The sequence below is a fragment of the Botryllus schlosseri genome, chromosome 6 (assembly GCF_051294905.1).
Source record: "Botryllus schlosseri isolate E-star chromosome 6, Bs_hap1, whole genome shotgun sequence".
In the NCBI taxonomy this organism is placed as follows: domain Eukaryota; kingdom Metazoa; phylum Chordata; class Ascidiacea; order Stolidobranchia; family Styelidae; genus Botryllus; species Botryllus schlosseri.
Window position 1 is genome coordinate 20,409,210 of NC_137241.1, and position 21,453 is coordinate 20,430,662.

General features: G+C 39.8%; 2 protein-coding genes across 2 annotated transcripts in view; one reads left to right on the forward strand and one right to left on the reverse strand.

Annotated features, from left to right (window-relative positions):
• The window catches only part of LOC145441430 (uncharacterized), a 70,030-nt gene extending 49,089 nt beyond the window's left edge, over positions 1-20,941 (reverse strand). Inside the window, exons 1-13 of the mRNA XM_080319286.1 lie at positions 20,674-20,941; positions 20,372-20,528; positions 19,767-19,850; positions 15,422-15,525; positions 14,232-14,403; positions 10,158-10,256; positions 9,960-10,099; positions 9,746-9,877; positions 4,263-4,373; positions 1,704-2,078; positions 1,468-1,584; positions 829-1,104; positions 329-616 (exon numbers count right to left, since the gene is read on the reverse strand). Coding sequence (XP_080175412.1) covers positions 329-616; positions 829-1,104; positions 1,468-1,584; positions 1,704-2,078; positions 4,263-4,373; positions 9,746-9,877; positions 9,960-10,099; positions 10,158-10,256; positions 14,232-14,403; positions 15,422-15,525; positions 19,767-19,850; positions 20,372-20,528; positions 20,674-20,776 — 2,158 coding nt within the window. The 5' untranslated portion in view covers positions 20,777-20,941. The remainder of the gene's footprint in view (positions 1-328; positions 617-828; positions 1,105-1,467; positions 1,585-1,703; positions 2,079-4,262; positions 4,374-9,745; positions 9,878-9,959; positions 10,100-10,157; positions 10,257-14,231; positions 14,404-15,421; positions 15,526-19,766; positions 19,851-20,371; positions 20,529-20,673) is intronic.
• The window catches only part of LOC145441433 (interleukin-1 receptor accessory protein-like 1), a 391,709-nt gene that overhangs the window by 260,645 nt on the left and 109,611 nt on the right, over positions 1-21,453 (forward strand). The window lies entirely within an intron of this gene.

A 21,453-nucleotide genomic window follows, 5' to 3' on the forward strand; every position in this document is an offset into this window, starting at 1 on the left:
TGTAGCGAGTTCGAGTATGTGCTACCAAACGTCATGAATTTTCAATCGTGATGTAACAGTTGATTGACACGCGTGACCCTTTGGGAAATATAGTGGTGACAGAGCTCTTCGGACGAAAAAAGGTCCCAACCGCTGGTCTACTGTTGACACTGTGTTCCCGGATGACCGGACAGATGTAACGACTACATCGAATAAGCGTATATTGTAAAGCTCCAGCTACTGTATGGCATTTTGCAACAAAACCGACTGAAAATGTGACTTTTGCTATGAAACCGACTAGCAGAAAATTGTAATCACCCAATGACTATATAATATATTTTTTACTCACTCGTCACGTAAAATTGCTTTTCGTCGACCATATCCTGTTCATTGATGACATTTGTCGCCCTGCAAGAATACATCCCAGCATCCGAAGTCTTTGCGTACGTTACAAGAAGTACTTGCAATCCGCGGTAGTGGAACTGACGGGGCATTTGACCATAGTCACTTTCTAATACTTTCTCATCCTCTTTGTACCATGAAATGTTTGGTTTGGGCAGTCCAGTAGCATCACAGGTGATATATTTATCAAATCCAATAGCAGCTGATTCCCGAGAAATGGAAACATGTGGTCGGTCTAAATTAGAGTTAAGAATCAAATTGGCTTGTTTAATAGCGGGCCTCGATTGACAATTGTACCAATCCCGACCTGGAACGCAATGCAGTTCATGTGGAACTCATGTCGAAATTCAATAAGAGCATGCTTATAGTTACTGTCTTTCTTTGAGATTTAAAGGTAGGTTAACATTTGATATTACATGTGTAGCCTGGGACTCTGTTTTCACTCACCTAGCACGACGATGTTGACGGTTACACTTCTCGAAAATTGACCACTTGTGGGCCCCAGTGAAAAAGTAACAGATGTTCCCCGAGTACTCTTGCGGAGCGGACCCACGCTAAATGAGTGTTGCCCTGATGAAACACTGCTCGCTTCCACGTTTCCCGACACCGACGAGATTAGGACTCTTAAACTTCCTACTCTACTTGCAACATTTAGCGTGACATTGGCACGCTCATTCTTCTCGATCGTTATTTTATTCGCAAGTGCTGTGACCACCACCAGATCTGCAAAAGCACAATAAATTAGTGCAATCAATAATTGAAGAGTTGTTGGTCAAATTCAAAAGCATTAGCACCAGCCTTCCAGATTACCTGTAATGAGTATTCTCCTAAATATTGTTATCGTATTAACCAGTACCAATAAGTGCATTTGAGTACAGTCAGAGGTAATATCCGAAAGGCAATGGGTTGGCTATATCAGATGAATCCATTGGGAGGATATATATCCACTTATTGGGCTACATATGAATTTGAATGCTTGGAGAGTTGATTTTCCCTTGTTACCTCTGTGTAGGCCTACATGATGCCTGCATACTGGTGTGAATCAATGAAATCCGGAACATATCATAGATTACTTGTCATACACACCGTCTTTACACGTGAAGCCGTCGTATCCTGCAGCACACTCACACTTATAGTGACAACCAACGTCCTGGCATGTACCGCCATTTTGGCATGGCTGAGTAGAGCACGGTGAGTTATCAACTAAAATATGAAAAAGCATGATTTATGCACGCTTTATTTGTCTCAGAATGACAGCATGTAGCTATTAGAGGAGTCCTTTTGGGCTACGGGGACGATAGCACTCGAGAATAACATCAAACCTGGCTTTTCGCAGACGAAACCATGTCTGGATCCGCAGACACTAGTGGATATCGTCAAATATGTTCCAATACTAGCAGTGGCACATTCGTGATCTGCAGATGGATTGTTGCCGCCAGGAAATACCATACGAGTTCCATCGAGCCACAACCATTCGTTGCTGGTTCTGGTCCCTCCGACCCATATCTCTCGCGAATTAGCACTCCTGGCAAAACTATCCTTGATCCAGTTTAAAATGAAATTACGTTCCTTCCGATCAGATAATATCGCAAGTGTGCTTCCAATCGATCTGCACTCGCTCATGGCCTGACTTTGAATGTGCGGGCGTTGCAGGTGGATGTGATACGAACAACCTTCGGAGTTTCTGAAGACCCGGTCTGTGTCAGAAATGGACAAAAACTGGTATATTCAATTTATAATCAACTTCACTTCACGACAAAGCGTAATATATATGACAGAGATCATTAAATGCTGTCTTAGTTATATTGTGATCGTATTTGCCTCACTAGTCCACGATCAAACACCATGCATTAGAGCCAATATGACCTATATTAATTCACAGTCATTCATTATATAGTGAGTCATCTGTTTATTCTAGAATTAAACGTTTTGTGACTGGACTGCCTCCCTTTATATGGGATGGGACAAACCGGGCCTATGATATTAATGGTTCGTTCGGTTCGGTTCACTTTTTATTCGATATGCGAATTTCATTTGTTCGCTACCGTTCGCAAATGAGCCGTAGTAGGCTATACTCTTTGAATATTTTATTGAAGTAACATAATTTGTCAGTAATATTAACACACACGATCAATATTTCTTGGATTTTTAATTGCTACTCAGTCACAGTAAACAGTGGGTCTCAACCGCCGGATGGCAAGTTTCCAGCCGGTCCGCCTAATAGTATTAAATTTTACATCTCAATTCCAAAATTCAAGGTGTTGGATGCTTCTCCGTTAATTAGTGAACGGTACCAGGAACGTAAAATCTAAATAAGCACTTAGTGACGTGCGGCGAGACTCGTGGTTGGTGAGGTTGCTGAACCCTTTAGAGTCCGACTTACGAATACATAAGCTAAAATGGTAGCTGATGATTCAGATGACGACTTGTGTTCCATCAAATTAGCATCCTTCAAACCCAGGCTAATTAAGAAGATAACATACATATTCACAATTAAAGATAGATGATTAAGTATGGGTGGAAAATACATAACGGCTTCATCAGCAAGGGAATGTATTTGCTCTGCAGTACATGTGGGCCGTCACTACTCCACGCGCTACTCCACGATTTGCACCGTCGGTTTTCGAATTCAGTAGCGCATTCGTTGTCAACTCATCACTGAGACAGACAAATCTATGCATCCCCTGGTTATTGTTCCCCTGAGCTGTCATTGTACCCAAAATGCCGACTGTCACATTCCGTGAGAATCTGAGGGTGTTCGGGGCCCCGATAGTATTAATATATAGATTTTGGGAATATTGGCAATATAATTCGATTAATTCCAGTCATTTTAAATCATGAGGGTTTTATATGGAATTGCGCTACCATAGGTGAGGCTTGGCCCGTCGTAGGCCTTACGTAGGCCCTACGTATATTCTCATATGATAAATATCCGATTTGGTGGCATATACAACGGTATTTTCCGTATAAGTCACAACAACATAAGGCTTAGGCCAAGGGTGACCAACCTTTTCGGCCGACGGGCCATATGAGAGTCTCGAACCATTGCGCGGGCCACTTGAATGTTGAGGATTGTTTTTGGTCATCGATAGAAGCGAATCCGATTAGGCAACGGGGAAAGCAGGACTTATATTACTACGCACCAAAATCGATTACAATCATGTCATGAAAACTCATGGCGCAGAGATGTCCTAACCGCGCCCCGCGCGAAATTTTTCATAGTTAATTATTGAATTCGGTCAATAATAATGTTACTTGCAACTATTGCGAGTTTGCTCTGTTTATCTCTAGGCTTATTTGGCAAGGACAGGGTTATTCGACGCTTGGACATATCGATATCGAAGATTTCGGTGGACGTGCGTCTATCGTTTTGTGCAGAAGTTTCATCGCCGACAATCATTCTGACGCGAAGTCGCATGTTACGCGACATCGTTCTCTCATAATTGCGATTATAGTTCGACTCGATTCTGTAAATTGAGGATATTTTTAATTTGTAATTTTATGGAGGGGTTTCCATTATTAAAAGCAATAATTCGAGTAACAATAAATCACCAGTAGTGCTAACAAAGATAACGAGTCAAATAAGTGCAACACAAAATATTCTACTCTATGGTTACATACAAAGATCTACGGAATATGTGGCTGGCCCCTGGCTACGCGAATGCGTCGGAATTGATGTTTTAGTCATCAACGTCCCAGTTTCTGCTGTCATACTAACCAAACCTTGGTTGGCCTTTTCAGTTCACAGTAAATTATCCGGGTGATTTACTTTTTAATATTACAATTAATTTCGGTAATTACCCACTCAAAACCTCGCGGACCTCATTTGGATCGTGGGCAACTAGTTCGCCGCCCCTCGGTTAGGCTATACTTTTACTTACCCTCACAGGTTTGTCCCTGAAATTCAGGTGAGCAACTGCACGAAAAGTATGGAGCGCCGCGTTGTCCAGCGCATGACCCCAAGTTTCGACAAGGATTTGGTGAACACGGATCTTTGAAAAAAATTATTGCAGCTTCATAGTTTCGGAAGTTACTCTAGTTTACCACACCGGGAAAATGTTATATACGGTATCAACTATCTCTACAGTTGTCGTAAAAGTGAAATATACATCAGCACATATAGGTGGTTGATAATGTAAGTGACAGGTCATTTGACTGACATCGTTTATTGACGTGAAACAACCTAATTGCGTTTCGAGGACAAATGAATGTACTAAAATTCGAGAGTAGGCTATTGATCTCTAAATATGTGTTCGACAACAAATCATGGAGCATTACTCAATCAATCATGTCGATTTGAGTCGAGTCAAATCTGAAACTATCTATCGAGTCACTCAAATTTCCGACGAAATGAACTGAAGCAAGTCGAGTCACAAGAAAATAACAACTCAAATTGGACGTGATTTTTCAAAACCAATATGTCAATGGACAAAACGAGGGTTTGGGGATTGACTGATCGATTTTTGACACACTGAATTAGCTTGCGCCCAATGTTACGCATACACATGCTTCTTAGTATTGTTAGCTTACCCATATTGTGATACTTCTGTATAGGCTTTATCGTTCTTATTCGGTTTGCAAGCCTCTATCTTATATGCTATCCTACTTCATTCATACTATATTAGTTCGCCAAGGTGTGGGGGGAGGGGGTAATTGATGGACTATGCAACATGAAGCAATTTGACTCCATCCATTATGTTATTGCGTCGGAATTCCTGTGGTATTATGAATCAGCAGAATTTGTAATATAACAATGTTGAATATGTTATACATGAATTGTTGGTTGTCACGTTTCCGTAAATATAAGGTTAAATAAAATTGTATCATGCAAACCTTGATACCCGTTTATAGTGAAGAGTCGAGGTTCCATAACGTAAGAATTCATGGAAAATAGCAGTTGAAATTTACGGCCTATATGCGTCTATTGGATTTGACCGCCGCGATAATGCGTATAAATTTGTCGACAATCCGAGCGCCATTTATCAGCATTTTGCGTCAAAGGAGCATTGGTATGTTGAGGCAACTATAGTGCGTACTGGATGAACCAAATATTGTATGGATGAATGAGCTTCAACCGCAGGATATTTGTTGTTGTTGTTGTTGAGGCCAATGATCATGGTCATTCTACGCCACGTTAAAATCCTTAAATTAAACTACTGAGAACCCCTGAGCTCTCCAAATTTTCCTTTGATACGACACCGCATACGCAAATCGGATGCCAGCAAGGAACCTATGGATGCTATTTCAGAATGCAAAATCCGTCACTTGAGTAAGAGTATTCCTCATGTACTCTGTACTCTTGAACACACATAGTGGTATAGAGGTGATCTTATGAGCAGAAAATGATCGCGACCACCAAAACTTCGGACAGAACTGGCGACCTATGGAAATACCTGGAGTTCGGTTTAATTTGTAATCCGACTTTTATGCAGTAACGCTCGACCTAAAATCCCAGTAATATTTGCGTGAATTAAGACGTATGGCAACCCTAGCCTAGATTAACCTTCAATACCAGAGAATGCGGTGACGAGATAGCTTAGTGGTATGCTTTCCGCATTTTCGACACCAATGGGCGGCGAGTTAAAGTCTGAGCTATATGTCGACTCCAAAATTACTGCCGAAGTATTGGAGATCTAGGCTCCTCCACGCCATCTAATTATGCGTAAGCTATGTCTTACAAAAGCGTAAAACGAGAGTGGGCCGTGCTGCAGTGGTCAATTGTAATGGAACCCGTACTCATTGGTGTTATATCGGTGGAGCATAACAGTACGCGAGTCGCCACCAGAGGTGGTCAAAGTAGTCATGGAAGTTACTCAAGTAGAAGTAGAAGTAGCGACGAAAAAATCTACTCAGGTAAGAGTAGAAGTACTTTTTCCATAAGCAGCCTAAAACTACTTGAAGTAGAAGTAGAATTGACTGCTTTCAAATCTACTCAAGTAAGTAAGTAAGATCGTAATTCGTTCGCATGGATTGTCAAAAGGTGCAAATTGAGCAATGCGAAAGGTGCCGATCTTGATTCATATTGATTTATACCAGGAGGTACTCAATTTTCGACAGCATAAGCATTCGTCCGAGTCATGGAATGAAAATGATAGTATTGATATGAAAATGTGATGCTATTCCTCTGTTTAATCGAACAGCCCGTTTTAAAAAATATCATGGTATGGCACCCTCTCCCATATTATAAGGCCCGTTGCGTAGTCGAAGAGCAATAAGGAGAAGTTGTATAGGATACGTTGTGAACACTTAGCGCAATTAGTAAACGTGAATAAAAAACATGGTGGACCGTGATAATGCCATATTGTGTAGCTTTATTTCCGGAAATTAAAGGCATTACTACACTTGCTTTTATACTTCAACATGTATGTTATCGAGACAAAAGAACTGATATTGATTAGAGCTCAAAGTATATGATACTGGGCATTGAAAGTGAAATGTAAATACTACTTCTAAAAGCGGAAGATGTTTTTCGTGTCTAAAGACAGAAAGTTTCAAAGGTGGTATGCTGAAACAGCTCTAAAACTAAAAAAAAGTCCGAGTTCACTTTTCCAGATTAGGACACGCCATGGACTGCGAGGTTACGACATGATAAGTAAATGCTAGATTGCGAAACATCAGTTTCAAACGTTATGATGAGCCATATATACTGTGGTGAAATATTCCATATGGGCAAAGGGCACAGAGGTGGTCAGTAACGAAGTAATTCTACTTTTTAGAAGTACTCAAGTAGTTTTCCTCTACTTCTGGTAATTACTCTAGAACAGAGGTATCAAACTCAAATGTGCTCGCGGGCCAGTTTTCCAGTTTTGACGACGCCGCGGGCCGCAGCATTTATATGGGTATTCTATGTCTTTCCAAGTAGGCCTTATTTGGCGGGAATGAATTGTCCTATTGAAAGTGAGCCGATCCAGCAGACTGACAGTAAACACATGTCGTCAAATGTGATTTACTCTTGTATAAATTCAGGCCTGGCACAAAAAGAATCATCACATTTATAACTATTTGAATGGAAATGTTGTTGTACTTGATATAGATCAATTATAAGATATAGACACCATATGGGCGGACAAATGTATGATGCCATCCTAAAAGATATCGGGTTATAATTTTGCAGCTAATATGAATATTTTGAATTTAACAGATTGATAATAGAGACTGATCTGATATCAGATCATTTTTTTGGTTGAGCATTGTAATTCCAATCCAGGATTCGGGTATACTTCTGATAAGTAGGCTATTAATCTCATGGCCAAATATCTTCAAATATAGGAGCAGAAACAAATATAAATATAATATAAATATATTATTGAATGTGTCCTAGTGATTGAAATGTCGGGACGCCGAACGAGCCATTGCTGTTACATCGTCGGAGCGTACCACTACGGTACTCGGTACTTGTAAGTGCCCTTAATAACATGGCTTAGCGACCAAAGATGTAACTGACAGATTGCCAATAAATGGTTGCCATAACTACTTGCTTAGTTCGCGAAATACCAAGCTGCGACCTTCTGATCTATTACTATTCCCCTGATACGCGATTAGTTTGTTGCGTCCATGGTTCTAACAAATTCACGGCATTCCGAGTCACTCCGAGTTCAGTCGGGTTATTTTAATTTTGCCATCGACTTGGCCCGAGTCTGAGTAATTCTACGAAAGGTTGCGTCCAAGTCCAACTCACAAATTTCAGTCACGAATTGTCTAAGGGTCAGGTTTTGTCAGCATGAACTGGAAATGTGGCGAAATAGTGAATCTTCCACTGCATTGTAGCGTATGCAATTGATGTGATAGTGAAGTTTGATGAATAGTTTCAGTCTTTCGGGGCAATTTAAGAGGGAATTTTGATTTTATAACCTGAAAATATATATGTGACACTTATACATTGTCAAAGTATTAAAAATCTAAAATGTCGTCGCGGGCCGCACAAAATGCTCTGGCGGGTCGCATGCGGCCCGCGGGCCGCGTGTTTGAGACCTCTGCTCTAGAAGATCTGATTTTCTCTGCTTCTACTTCGTAATATTTTGTGATCTGCTTACTTACTTTTCGCTATTTTCAGTTTGTCAAGCAGAAGTAGTTTATTCCCCCAATACGAAAAATAGTCTGAGTATTTCCGGGGCTGTTTTCACTGAGTACCAACATTTAATATTCATAAAAGTCAATTAAAGTGGCGGAGTGGCACTACTGCTTCGCGCACAGTAGTGGCGGAGTGACAAATATGTTTTCACGAAAGTATCAGTGAATATAATTTAGGTACCGGATTACTTGGTTCCGCTCACACCGCATTGTCGCCCATGTTAAATATTTCATCACAGTAAATATGGCTCACCAAAACGTTTGAGACAACCGTTTCGCAATCTAGCTATTACCTCTCATATCGTAATCTTTCAGCCCATGACGTGTCCTGCTAAACTGGAAAATCCGGCTTTTGAACGTTAAACCTGTTTTAGCAGATCATCTTTGAAGCTTTATTGACAAAAGACATGAAATATATTTTCCGCTTTTTAGAAGTGGTATTTTCATTTCACTTTTAATTACGAGTATCATACATTGAGTTCTAATTACTTTCAATTCTTTTGTCTGCAGAACATACATGTTGATTGTTGAAGCATAAAAGCAAGTGTATAGTAATGTCTCTATTTTCCGAAAATAAAGCTACTCTAATTACAAATTTTACGATCCACAATATTGGTTATTAACGTATACTAATCGCGCAAAGTGTTGAAACCGTGTCCGATTCAAATTGTTCATATTGCTCTTCGCCTAAATTTTGGGCCTTATAATATGGGGTAGGGCGCCATGCCATGATATTCAATAAAACGCAGTCTTCTAGTAAACAAAAGGTTAGTCTCGCATTTTCATATCAATACTATAATTTGCATCTCACGATGCGGGCAAATGCTAATTCTCTCGAAAATTGATACCTCCTGGGATGCATCAATACGAATCAAGCTTTCTGCACCTCCCGCATACCTCAATTTGCAGCTTTTGACAGTTCATGCGAAAGAATAAAGACTGTTTTCACAACTACTTACTTACATGAGTAGATTTAAAGTCAGTCAAGTCTACTTCTACTTCACGTAGTTTAAGGTGGCTTATGGAAGAAGTACTTCTACTCGTACTTGAGTAGATTTTTTCGTTGCCACTTCTACTTTTATTTGAGTAGCTTTCTTAACTACTTTGACCACCTCTGCTTGTGGCTCGAAGGTAGAGACTCGATGCACACACTGCTTCAAAGGATACTGGAATTATACGCAAAGTAATTGCCTCGAGTGTTTTGTTACGTGCCCCCTTTATGTTTGTCTTACGTTGTATTCATCTACCTACATATATCTATCTGCATCTATGTATGCGAAGTCAAAAAACTAACCAATTTCACACATTCTTCCAATGAAATATTCATTGCAACTGCATTTGAACAGCATCCCCTGAAGAATGGGTGTCGCCGCACATTTTCCTCTGTTGGAACAGAGATCTGCAGAACATCGGTTGTCGAAAACTCCTGCAAAATATTATAGGGCGTAAATACGTTGCTTCCTGCTGCCTGTGTTATATTCGTATACGATCAGAATGTTAGGTCATACTTTTTTGGCATAATACTTTCGTTTTGGCTACGCACGGAAGATCAACCCATTGTCCTTCATATGTGGGACTTTTGAGTAAACAGTTTTCCGTGGTACCGCCGTTTGGCTCGTCCTTACCCTGAAAGAACCCCCATTCCTTCCTGTAAACGACGAAGTTCAGCAGTTCAATAAGTAATGTTATTTGAAACGACAACTGACCAATTGGTATATCCTGCAATTCTAACACCGTTCGACCAAATCCAGGTGCCGTCTTGTCCAATGTCGTTGCCTCCGGTATATAGGGAAGATGTTTCAAACCTGTGGAACGTGATATAGCCTACAGATAGTGCAAGCATAACGATATGTATAGTGTTCAGTATTGCGCGGTCGCGCTTTGTGTTATCGTAACAAGCAATCTTATGGAGCGAGGCAAAGCGAATCATGCTGTTCCACATGCTGTTTTCACATGCTGTTTCCATATGATGACTAGGGCGGGGTTTTTTGACCTATAAAAAGAAAAATATTGACCTAACAAATCAAAATTTTGACTTTTTTTGACCTAAACATACTGAATTTTGACCAAATTTTGACCTAACGTATGCAAATTAGGTGTTTTCCCAAATAATGTCAAAATTGTACCACTTATCTACGTTTCTGGTGGGAACTGACTGTCCTAACGAAGTAGTTTGGCCTGAAAAAAACGTTTTTGGCATAGAAACAGGCAACTTTGTACATGAAAATACAATATTTCAACGGAATCTGGCCCTATGAAGAATTCCAGTGGCTGCAATACGTATTATGGTGGAAATAATATTATAAAAATTTAGTACAACGAGAGATACTTTCCTACATTCTTGGTTAGAAAGAGCATGTCCTTACTAAAAAAAACTTGCCAAGGACGTTCAACAGCAGCAGTTGTTGGCTGAAAACACTCAAGTTGTGCGTACACTGCTGTTGACATACCCATGTTGCTTCATTCTGACAATGTTGTCTACATCACAATTTTTCATCATGTGCTTCTCAATTTAAGAATGATGCAATGCCCAAGAAGTCTTTCTTCAGTTAGGATATTGCGGTACGTTGACCATAATACCATGTCTACCTATTTGTTTTATTTGACCGTTTATGATTCAAACTGAGCAGACAATTAGCTGTTTATAACAGTAGGCCTATAAAGTAGGCTACAAGCTGTAAAATATGAAATGATACGTTCACCAACAGTGCAAAATCTACGATACAAACGAAATAAAAACGTCAAAAAAATTTTGACTTTATGAACAATTTTGACAAATTTTGACCTAACGCTTCAATTTTGACAAAATTTTGACATATTTTGACATGTAAAAAAACACCCTAATGATGACATTGCAGTAGCATACGGGTGTTAGTTGCGACAATGCGTATTTTCGTCAACCAATTTTAGTCTGTAGGTCTTAAGTTGGCCGTAAGAGAGATTGATGCCGAGGCCAGCCGTTCGATATGGAGCATGAATGAGTAGCATTCAAGGAAAAGATCGATGCATTTTGCTTGATGCACAAGTCATAGAATTCTGCAACGCCCATTCAATAATTTCTGTTTTCATAGTGCAAATAAAACAATTATCTATAGTTAGTAGAAGAAGCATATACTTGGTATAATTCATGTTCTTGACTTCACACGTTGGATTCCAATACACTTCGCCAGTCGACACACAGCCCAGTGTGCATTATGCCAATATATGATTGGTCCTATATATGAGGTTGTAATGTCGATGAAAACCTCACACATTTGCTTCTCTTACAGGTAACACATATGAATGGTTTGTTTGTTTGCTTTGACATTCATTGTGTTACGACTATACATTGGTCATTTTACACCAGACCGACATGCTTTATTTTTGATTCCGTATTTACTGACTTGTAGCACGGCCCACTTCTGGGCTATTTATAAGATACCACTTACGTGGATCACGTGGCGAGGTGTAGCCTAGATAAAGCTCCAACACTTAGACACGAATTTTGCAGTCGACCTCGGTCGGACTCGAACCCACAGCCCATTGGTGTTGCAGCAGTGGATTATACCACTACTAATGATGGTGTGAACCTCTAAAAGGTTCAGGTTCGTGTGAAAGCGAACCTTTTTGAAAGGTTCTGTGTTAATGCGAATTTGAGCCTATGACGTCACGTGACGTAATATTGCAAATTGCAATCCTACATTCCAATGACGTGATGTGTACACACTAGCGACGAGTCGGGTCACATCATGCCACAATGCTAAAGTACATGCTGAATTAACGACCTAGGCCATACTGGCAATGTATGCGGCGTCTGACTATTAGGCCTATACTACGTTGATATAGAGCAGCGTGAAAAACTGGTGCCAATACTTTCTATACTCAGCTATTACCCCATTAAAAATTTATACAGGAGCCAACACCCCAATCGCAGGGATTTGTTATGTATGATGCAGTGAACTTATCAAATCAAGGTGGATCACGTACGCCTGCTAGATCTGTCACATTAGACAACGATGTAGTCTTCACATCAGTTTCATTAATTGGTTGAAGAAGCATCATTTACTGACTGCCCACGTGACGCGTATTTCGCTCTTGGTGCTGTGTGATTGCGGGTCAAGCACAGGGCAAGGGCAGAGAGTCACTAAATATTCACAAACGGAATTCTGGACATTTCGAGCAAACTTTTGTAACAAATCCAGTGACATTTTTGAGATCGGCAAGGTGCATACTCGTTTTTTCACACTGCCAGCGCCATGCATATAGCTTCCCGATGTTGAAATGCAATGAATTTCAACCAAAAATGTTTTAATGACGTGACAAATTGTGATATATGAAAAAGGTCCGCAGCGCTGAACCAGAGGTGGTCAAAGTAGTCAAGAAAGCTACTCAAGTAGAAGAAGCGACGAAAAAATCTACTCACGTACGAGTAGAAGTACTTCATCCAGAAGCTACCTAAAACTACTTGAAGTAGAAGTAGAATTGACTGACTTTAAATATACTCAAGTAAGTAAGTAGTTGTGAAAACGATCGTAATTCGTTCGCACGGATTGTCAAAAGGTGCAAATTGAGCTATGCGAAAGGTGCCGAGCTTGATTCATATTGATGCATACCGGGAGGTATTCAATTTTAGACAGCATAAGTATTCGTCCGCATCATGAGATGAAAATGATTGTATTGATATGGAAATGCGATACTAATCCTCTGTTTACTCGAACAGCCCGTTTTAGAAAATATCAAGTTATGGCGCCCTCCCCCATATTATAAGGCCCGTAGTTTAGTCGGAGGAAAATACGGAGAAGTTGTATAGGATACCGTGAAAACACTTTGCGCGATTAGTAAACGTGAATAAAAGATATGGTGGATCATGAAAATGCCATACTGTGTAGCCTTATTTCCGGAAATTAAAGGCACTAGCACAATTGCCTTTATACTTCAACATTTATGTTCTCCAGAAAAAGAACTGATATTAATTAGAACTCAAAGTATATGATACTGGGAATTGAAAGTGAAATATAAATACTACTTCTAAAAGCGGAAAAAATATTTCATGTCTTTAGTCCATAAAGTTTCAAATGTGGTATGCTAAAACAGCTCTAAAACTAAAAAAAGTCACAGTCCCCTTTTCCAGATTAGGACACGGCATGGACTGCTAGATTACGATATGATAAGTAGACGCTAGATTGCGAAACCTCAGTTTCAAACGTTATGATGAGCCATATATATACTGTGATGAAATATTTCATATGGGCGAAGGGCGACAATGCGGTGTGAACGGAAGCACGCCAACCCGCTACCTAAACTATATTCACCGATACTTTCGTGAAATCAGACTGGTTACTCCGTATCTACTGAGCGGGAAGCGCGACGAAAATTATGGGCTTTACTCAACTTTTATGAAAATTAAATGTTAATACTCTTTGGAGACAGCCCCGAAATTCCTCAGGCTATCTTCCTGATTGGAGGATTAAACTACTTCTACTTGACAAACTTAAAATAGCGAAAAGTAAGTAGATCACAAAATATTACGAAGTAGAAGTAGAAGTAGCAAAAATCAGATCTACTTGAGTAAGTACCAGAAGTAGAGGTGAACTACTTGAGTACTTCGAAAAAGTAGAAGTACTTCGTTACTGACCACCTCTGCGCAGAACCTACCAAGGTTCGTTTGCGAATGTGAACGTGAACCTCAGGCTCACACCATACCCAACCACTACGCTATCTCGCCACATATGCATGGATCTGAGCCGCGTTCCCGAATGTCAGACTGAGTACGGTGTTGTCCTTGCGTACAGCAAGCAAACCTGCGCATCAACTCGTTAGTGATTGCGTCGTCAATATCCTTGCTCGTAATATCAGCCAAATGTGCTCTATCGTCCCACGCTGAACATAAAGACTCGGCATCTTGAAAACTCGTAACGACATCCCGCGAAACGCGAAATTCATCTCCACTGACGAATATCGTCGTATTTATCGCTGCGAACAGAATGTAAGCATCAACGAAACTTCAGTGGCTATTAATCATTTCATTACGTGGAATATCATGGCTGCATGATAGGGACGTTGAAATTCAAACTCTTAGTTGAATAGCAGCTGTGGCTTCGCTTCGCTGTCTCTTATCATATATCGACATACTACATAAAATATCCTGGTGAATATGTCACCTTAACACAGGGTTTTAATGATTCGAGTCCGACTCGAGTCGCGATTTTTCGATGACCCCACATGACTCCATATTTTAGAACATGACTCCACTCGACTTGAGGCAATGTGTGTACTGACACGACTTGTACTCAAGTCATTGCTCATGACTCGTTCATGTCATATAAATCGAGACTAGGACGTTCAAGTCAGGCATTTCGTTGTAACTTCAACGGATGGCGCTACGACATCGTTGGTATATCGGTTATCATTTCTGGTGTTTGTGAAAAAGGGCCATAATATGGATAAAGTGAGGAAAATTATTATGTTTTCAATACGAGGTATTCAACATCCCCCAAACAGAGTAGTAAAAACGTGAACTAGGAAATGAACAGTAAAAACTATGACTTGGACTCGGACTTGAACCTCAGAAGCCTGAGTTGGACTCGGAGTTGACTCAAGGGGGGAATTGAAAATTGCTCGACTTGACCCGATTCAAAACTATAAAAGTAGAATCGCATTCTTTGTGGCGCCGATAGCAGACGATATATATAAACGTAAGATCTTGGTAGTTTTTACACTCTATTTAACGTCCACTTGCGAAAGAATATAACTAAACTTAACGTTTAGAATTGCATTGTGACTCGGGACCTTGTGACTTGGTTACAACCCTGCCTAAACATCTAATAAAATTCATAGAATACTTAACTGAGAGTGCAACTTCGGCGCACCTGTACGTGACGTTATAGTATTCACCCCAGTTACGGTCTGAAACTACACTTATATATTTCGTTGTAAATTAATGTATTTAATTCATCCATTAGTTATAGTAACCATCACATAATCAACTCACCAGATTGACAAACAAAATTGTAGTTGGAGTAGCATCCATTGGATTTCAAAGTTCTGTCGGGTTTCAAAACGAGACATTGATTCGCGATGTATCCGGGATGGTCACTGATAAAGGTTGCAGCGTATTTGTTGGTCATATCATTATTCGCATATATAGTTACATTACAAAGCAATATGCCTAAACTGTGTGCAACTGATCTCGTCGAATTTCCAATACCGTCACTCCTTCGAATATCCTATGTATTAGCGTTAAATTTTTGAAATACCACGGTATATGGGCTTTTCATGAAATTCCGTGGAAACTCACTTTTTACCTTGATGCCAGTGCTAAGGCTACTATACGACTGTACAAGACCGAATATTTCTGCGTGTTTTCCTCGAAAACAGTACCGAACATTAACGCAAATTATAACCATCACAATACTTCCGTCACGTAATATTTATTAATTAACAACCCTACAAAGATGATTTAAATCGGCAAAATCATCATAAGCACAACTCAAATAAGGGTAGCTTACCAGCTGCTAATGTTATATGTCATGAATTTCCTATGCCAGTATAGGCGGTTGCCACGGTTGCCGCATGACGGTAAATGTCCAATGTGGTCCAAATAATTCGAATATTTATGTCATCAGTAGGGCAATACCATGTGCAACAAGCTCAATACGCAGATAACGATAGGCTTAAATGAACGGGACCAGAATAAATGATCATTATAATTCATACTTACTACGCAGCGATTTACGAGCAGTTTCCTAAATGTGATCTAATTCTTGTAACTTGAAACGTTTTATTTGTTCGTCGCGCCATCCATAGTATTACAGTGAATCTACAATTTCAGTGAAATACCAATAGTATTTTATTTTCACTTCAAACTGGCACCTGGTGAAGTTGCAATGAGAAACGAATCGAAGTTAGTACCCCTAGCGCAGTGCTTTTCAACATTTTTGATCTACATTCGCACTTTTTTCGTAAAATATATTTCATTCCAAAAACTAACCGAAAATTGGTATATAAAAAGAAGATTAAGATACTTAACAACATTTTGTTCAGATGTGCAACAAATTATATTACTTTGTAGCTTGTGCTATCAGGTTTCTCATTAAAAAGGCAAATTATTTCGCTCGTTTTGCTTTCAACTATTCCGCTAAAACCCTTCTCGGCAAAACAAGTTGTTGGGATTGTTGGGATTGTTGAGATTTGTAAAAGATCATCTACTAGTGGTTGCATGGCCATGTCTTGAAATCTGTTCTGCACTCCTATCCAAAATACAGCGTATTTTTCGCGAGTGAAAAATGCTTGCTGGCAGAACTCGTTTTTGAGAGCTGACACAAAGGATCCGGAGGCTCAAGTCTGTCGAGAGGGTGAAAAACTCACATGTTTGTGTTGAGGCTTTTGCCTTATACGTCTTGGACAATAAGTTCCAAAACGATCATGGAGAGTAGGCACATTAGAGCTCGCTACCTTATAATACGTTGCTCCAAATTGTGTTCTGTTTTATTTTTAAATTTCCCATTTTCTATCTCGCAAGTAAATGAGAAGAGCAAATAATCTCAGGATACCGTGTGTTCTGCTCTTTGGCTCAATATAACTTGGGAATTTATAACAGTTTAATAACGGTAAAGCACCTTTTTGGATTGCCACAAAAATCTGAGTTTTAATGGCGTCTCGCGACCCGAGACTCACCAAGGTAAAGGTATTCAGTTTGAATATTACTGTAGTATGCTACTATTTTACAGACATGTAGCCAACACAGCTTAACAGATCATGTCAGACGCATTAACGGACAATTCTATGCCCAACACAGCTCTACAAAACATGTCTGACGTACGCGATTTCAAGTTTTGGTGAATTAAACTCCTCTGCTTATCGGAGTTGTACTACTGTAACTACTGTCTACTCAGATTGCAAGAACGGGACTATTCCATGCCACAACGGAGCAAGGCTTCGGGAGCATATCCACATCGAAAGGTTTGGCCATCCAGCATAGGTCATTTTTTAGCCAAGGTTTTGTCACCGCTTATGTTTTGGGACGACATTTTATTTGTTGGCTAAAACTTTACGTCTTCATTTGCCTGACGCAGAAGGGGTTGGCCTTGAAATGAATGATTCTCATAGGCCTGAACTCACTCGTTGCACACCCCTACACTAGTTCACCCAAACGGTCTTTGACCATGTTTTCCAGAAAAAAACAGTCGGACAAATCATCTCGTGAATTCTCATGATTATGCCGTATTTTCTGCGTGTCTCGCTTATTAGATATACAGTACCCAACACAATGACCTTGGATATGTAAAAAATATCGCAGGATTTTTTGCGATAAATTCAACAAATATATTACATACCTATTTACAGATAGCTCTGGCACATTGTCGACCCACAATTATACCCTTTGAGGTCCATACTTTAATAAACTTTGACAAGCAAACAGTTTCAGTGCACATCAAATTCCGATTAGGTTTATTTGAATTATTCCACGTAGAGAAAATGAACATTTATTCATTATTTTTATTCGCACACATCCGGGCTCCCTTTCGCACCACCTTCGTCATTCACACTGCAATTTTTTTCATTGGAACAAGTGCGAACCGTCACACAGGTTAAAAAGTACTGCCATAGCGTAACCACGACAGTGGCGAATGTCTCCTCGATATCAATTACCATGACGTCCTTTTTGTTTATTACGTCATCATATCTATGTGCATGTGCGAATGCAAAACTGTATTCTCCGCACTAGGTGTGCCAGGGAACGATAGAAAGCTTCCTGGTGTTATGGTCTAATAAAAAGGTGTCCGTTCAATTGATCGACAATTAAACAAAGTGCGGGAAGGGTTCAGTTCTTAAATTCTCTAGTTTGGATGGTGGCATAACGGTTATTCTACGATATGCACTTTTGCCATTTTACCATTTGAAGTAGAGATGTATAGCTGGCGGAAAATATCGAAAGGTGGAATGCGGTCCGCCGCAACTATATGTAGAGGCTCGCTTGTTGAGATTGATTGCATCTTTGTCTATCATCCTTTTCCAGGGGTGGGCAAACCTTTCAGCCCGCATTTAATATTGTATCCATTAGTGGGCCGCACCATTTAAAATGGTTTTACTGGGGCTGAAATTCAATATTTGAATTTGATTATATAGAGACCAACGATATGGAAATAATAGGCTACCTATATATTTGTTTATTTAATACAAGCCAAACGTTAAGTTGATGATAGCGTACACTCGTCAGATACATTGACGAGAGTTTATAAGCTGGTCGTCGTCATTGTCAAAATTAGTGATGAAAGTCGGTTGTCCCGATTCTTAGAACTGGATGTAATTTTGAGTCTGTTCGCGGCGGTCTGTTCATAGATTTGTTGATTGTACTTTGACTCAACTCCAAGACACACAATGCTCGGCATCATAACCATATTACCTTTAAATTCGCTTCTATAATATATATATAATATAAATATAATTACTTTTACACATACTGAGAACGAATCTATCCGACGCACTCGTGAATCGGTTTTTACAAGTCAGCACTAAACGTAATAAACTTGCTCGTGTTGCCAGTCGTGGTTCAAATTAGGTCATTTACATTTCACTTTCTGTGATGTGTATCAATTCAAACCTTTCAAAATGCATGGACCTCGAGGGCAATCAATGAAATAAAAAGGTAAACTATGGTAAGAATGTAACTTATTATAATAATGATGAAATATTTTAAATCAAGTTTGATCAAGTACCAACAGTAATTTTATTTTTAGCGCGCATTTTATCAATATTTTTACGTTTATTGAGATTTTCACGTGCTGCACAAAACGGTTTTGCGGTCCGCGGGCTGTAGTTCGCCCACCCCTGCCCTATCCTATCACCGGTGATTCCGAAATCTTGGATGCAGAACCTTCGATGTTGCTTATGGTGCAATAATTGGGTCTTTGGCCAGGTTATCACATATACAAGAGAGCTCGCCAATGCTTGTAATAGTGGTGTTGCTGAGATAACATATGCATTTGTGGTATAGCACATCAGTACAATATCATTGATAAACGCTCTGTGTGCTGTAGATATCGGTCAATTTTTTTATGTACAGCGCCCTAGTGTAGTAATGATATATTGTTATATTTGGCGCTCTATAAATTATTATGTTATTATTATATTCTTTATTCACTGTAAGAAACTGGTCAATACACACATAATCCGAGGAGCAACCTGCACCCAAAGGAAAATGGAGAGATTGGAGTAAATTTTTTAAAATTTCAGTAATGCAGTCAAATTGTTATTCCTATGCAATACACGGAGTCTAAGTCAGATTACAGAATTGCAGTAGATGAAGAATTGGCAAGGGTTATAAATCTACCCACGTCGTAATCGGAGTATTATCAGTCCAACGCCATTTCGAAGTAGACGAAGACCCTCCAACCCAGAAAGTCCTCCTGCCGTAAGACCTGAAACGAAAATAGTGGCTATTTGTGTCAATGTATGTAGCTCATCTACGGTATCACAATCCGCAGCCCCGCAGGTTGCAGTCGCAACAACGGACACAACTTCAAATCCCAGGCACTGATGAGCGAAATCCATTGCACTACACTTTATACTACAGTGTCGGTCGCAAGTCGATCCAAGCCAATATTTGATGCACTGTTGTAACCGCTCCACGGTAAAAACCGAATGACAAAGAATACGAGAATGGCAGCATCACATACGTGCAGCTTGACTCAGTCAACATATTTATAGAATATCTTTCGCTCACAATTCTGATGATTCTGCTATATTTGAATATGTTCCTGTCATTATAGAAAATTACCCATCACGAGTTTTCAGCGTGAAAAAAGACGCGGTTCGGCAAGAGAATGAAAAAATGAGTCGGTCCATAAACTGGTGATTGTAGTTTCTGCCGCCCCATAGCTTGAAATTTTGAAACAGCAGATCGTTTCTCTGCTTTATTGCTCCTATTCTTATTGCTCACCTCGTCAGTTCTTTCAAATCTTCCAAGACGTCTGCTGTCTTCACTTCAACAAGCCACGAACTTCGAGATTCGCAAAATTGTTTGGCACCATCGAATCTTTTAGAGGAATCGAATAATTGCAACAAAAATGGACCAGATCGAATAACCTGAGCGGGTTCTGTAAGCAAAACGCATCATAAGATAGATCAAGGCAATTTGGATAAGATGTTTCTAGAGTTTGATCATGAAACGCTGTATGAATTGAATGAGGTAATATAGCTTCTGAGAAGAGAAACTATACACAAATCAATATTGGCACTTACGTCCCTCGACTGTCCTTCCTCCGAGATTCAGAAATATACCGGATGCGACGAAAACGTAAATCGCGTCAGTAATATGTCGTCTTGTGCTAGGCAACATTATCATTTACTATAGCTTTAGCTCATCACAACATGTATCCAACTATCCATACAATTATCACTTGTATTATTATCACTTTCCTTCTTGCGGCAACATAACACTAATAACTCTACGATAGTACGGGTTCTAGTTGCTACGTGACTACTGACATCCGCCTTATTCGCATCAATTCGATCCACAGTGACTGACTCATTTTGTTACGTATCATGAAGCCAACACTCATAATACGTGCCATTGACGGTACCGACCAAAAAAGTGGCTTCGATTCGTGACATGCCTACGTTACAGTAGGCTCATAAAGGCACGCTTGTCTCCATTAAATACCGTGTTAGGATGTTGTGAAGCTCTGAAAGGTTCAGGTTCGCGTGCACGTGAACCTTTTTGAAAGGCGTTACGTGAACGAGAACGTGAACCTCGCGACGTCGCGTGACGTCATATTGCTAAGTCTAACCTTATATATGTCAGTGAAGTGATATCCTATAACAGGGGTTCTCAACTTCCGTTGTATAACGGGCCGCATTTCAACAGTTAATGACGCTGCGGGCCGCAGAACATTATTACAATGTATTTTTGGGCTACTATTAAATTTGGGCTTCTGTAGCCTATCTACCAATCGTATACGGGTATTTAGTACATTTTTATGAATTCTGAAGCATTGATGGACGGCGTTCGTAAGTTTGCAG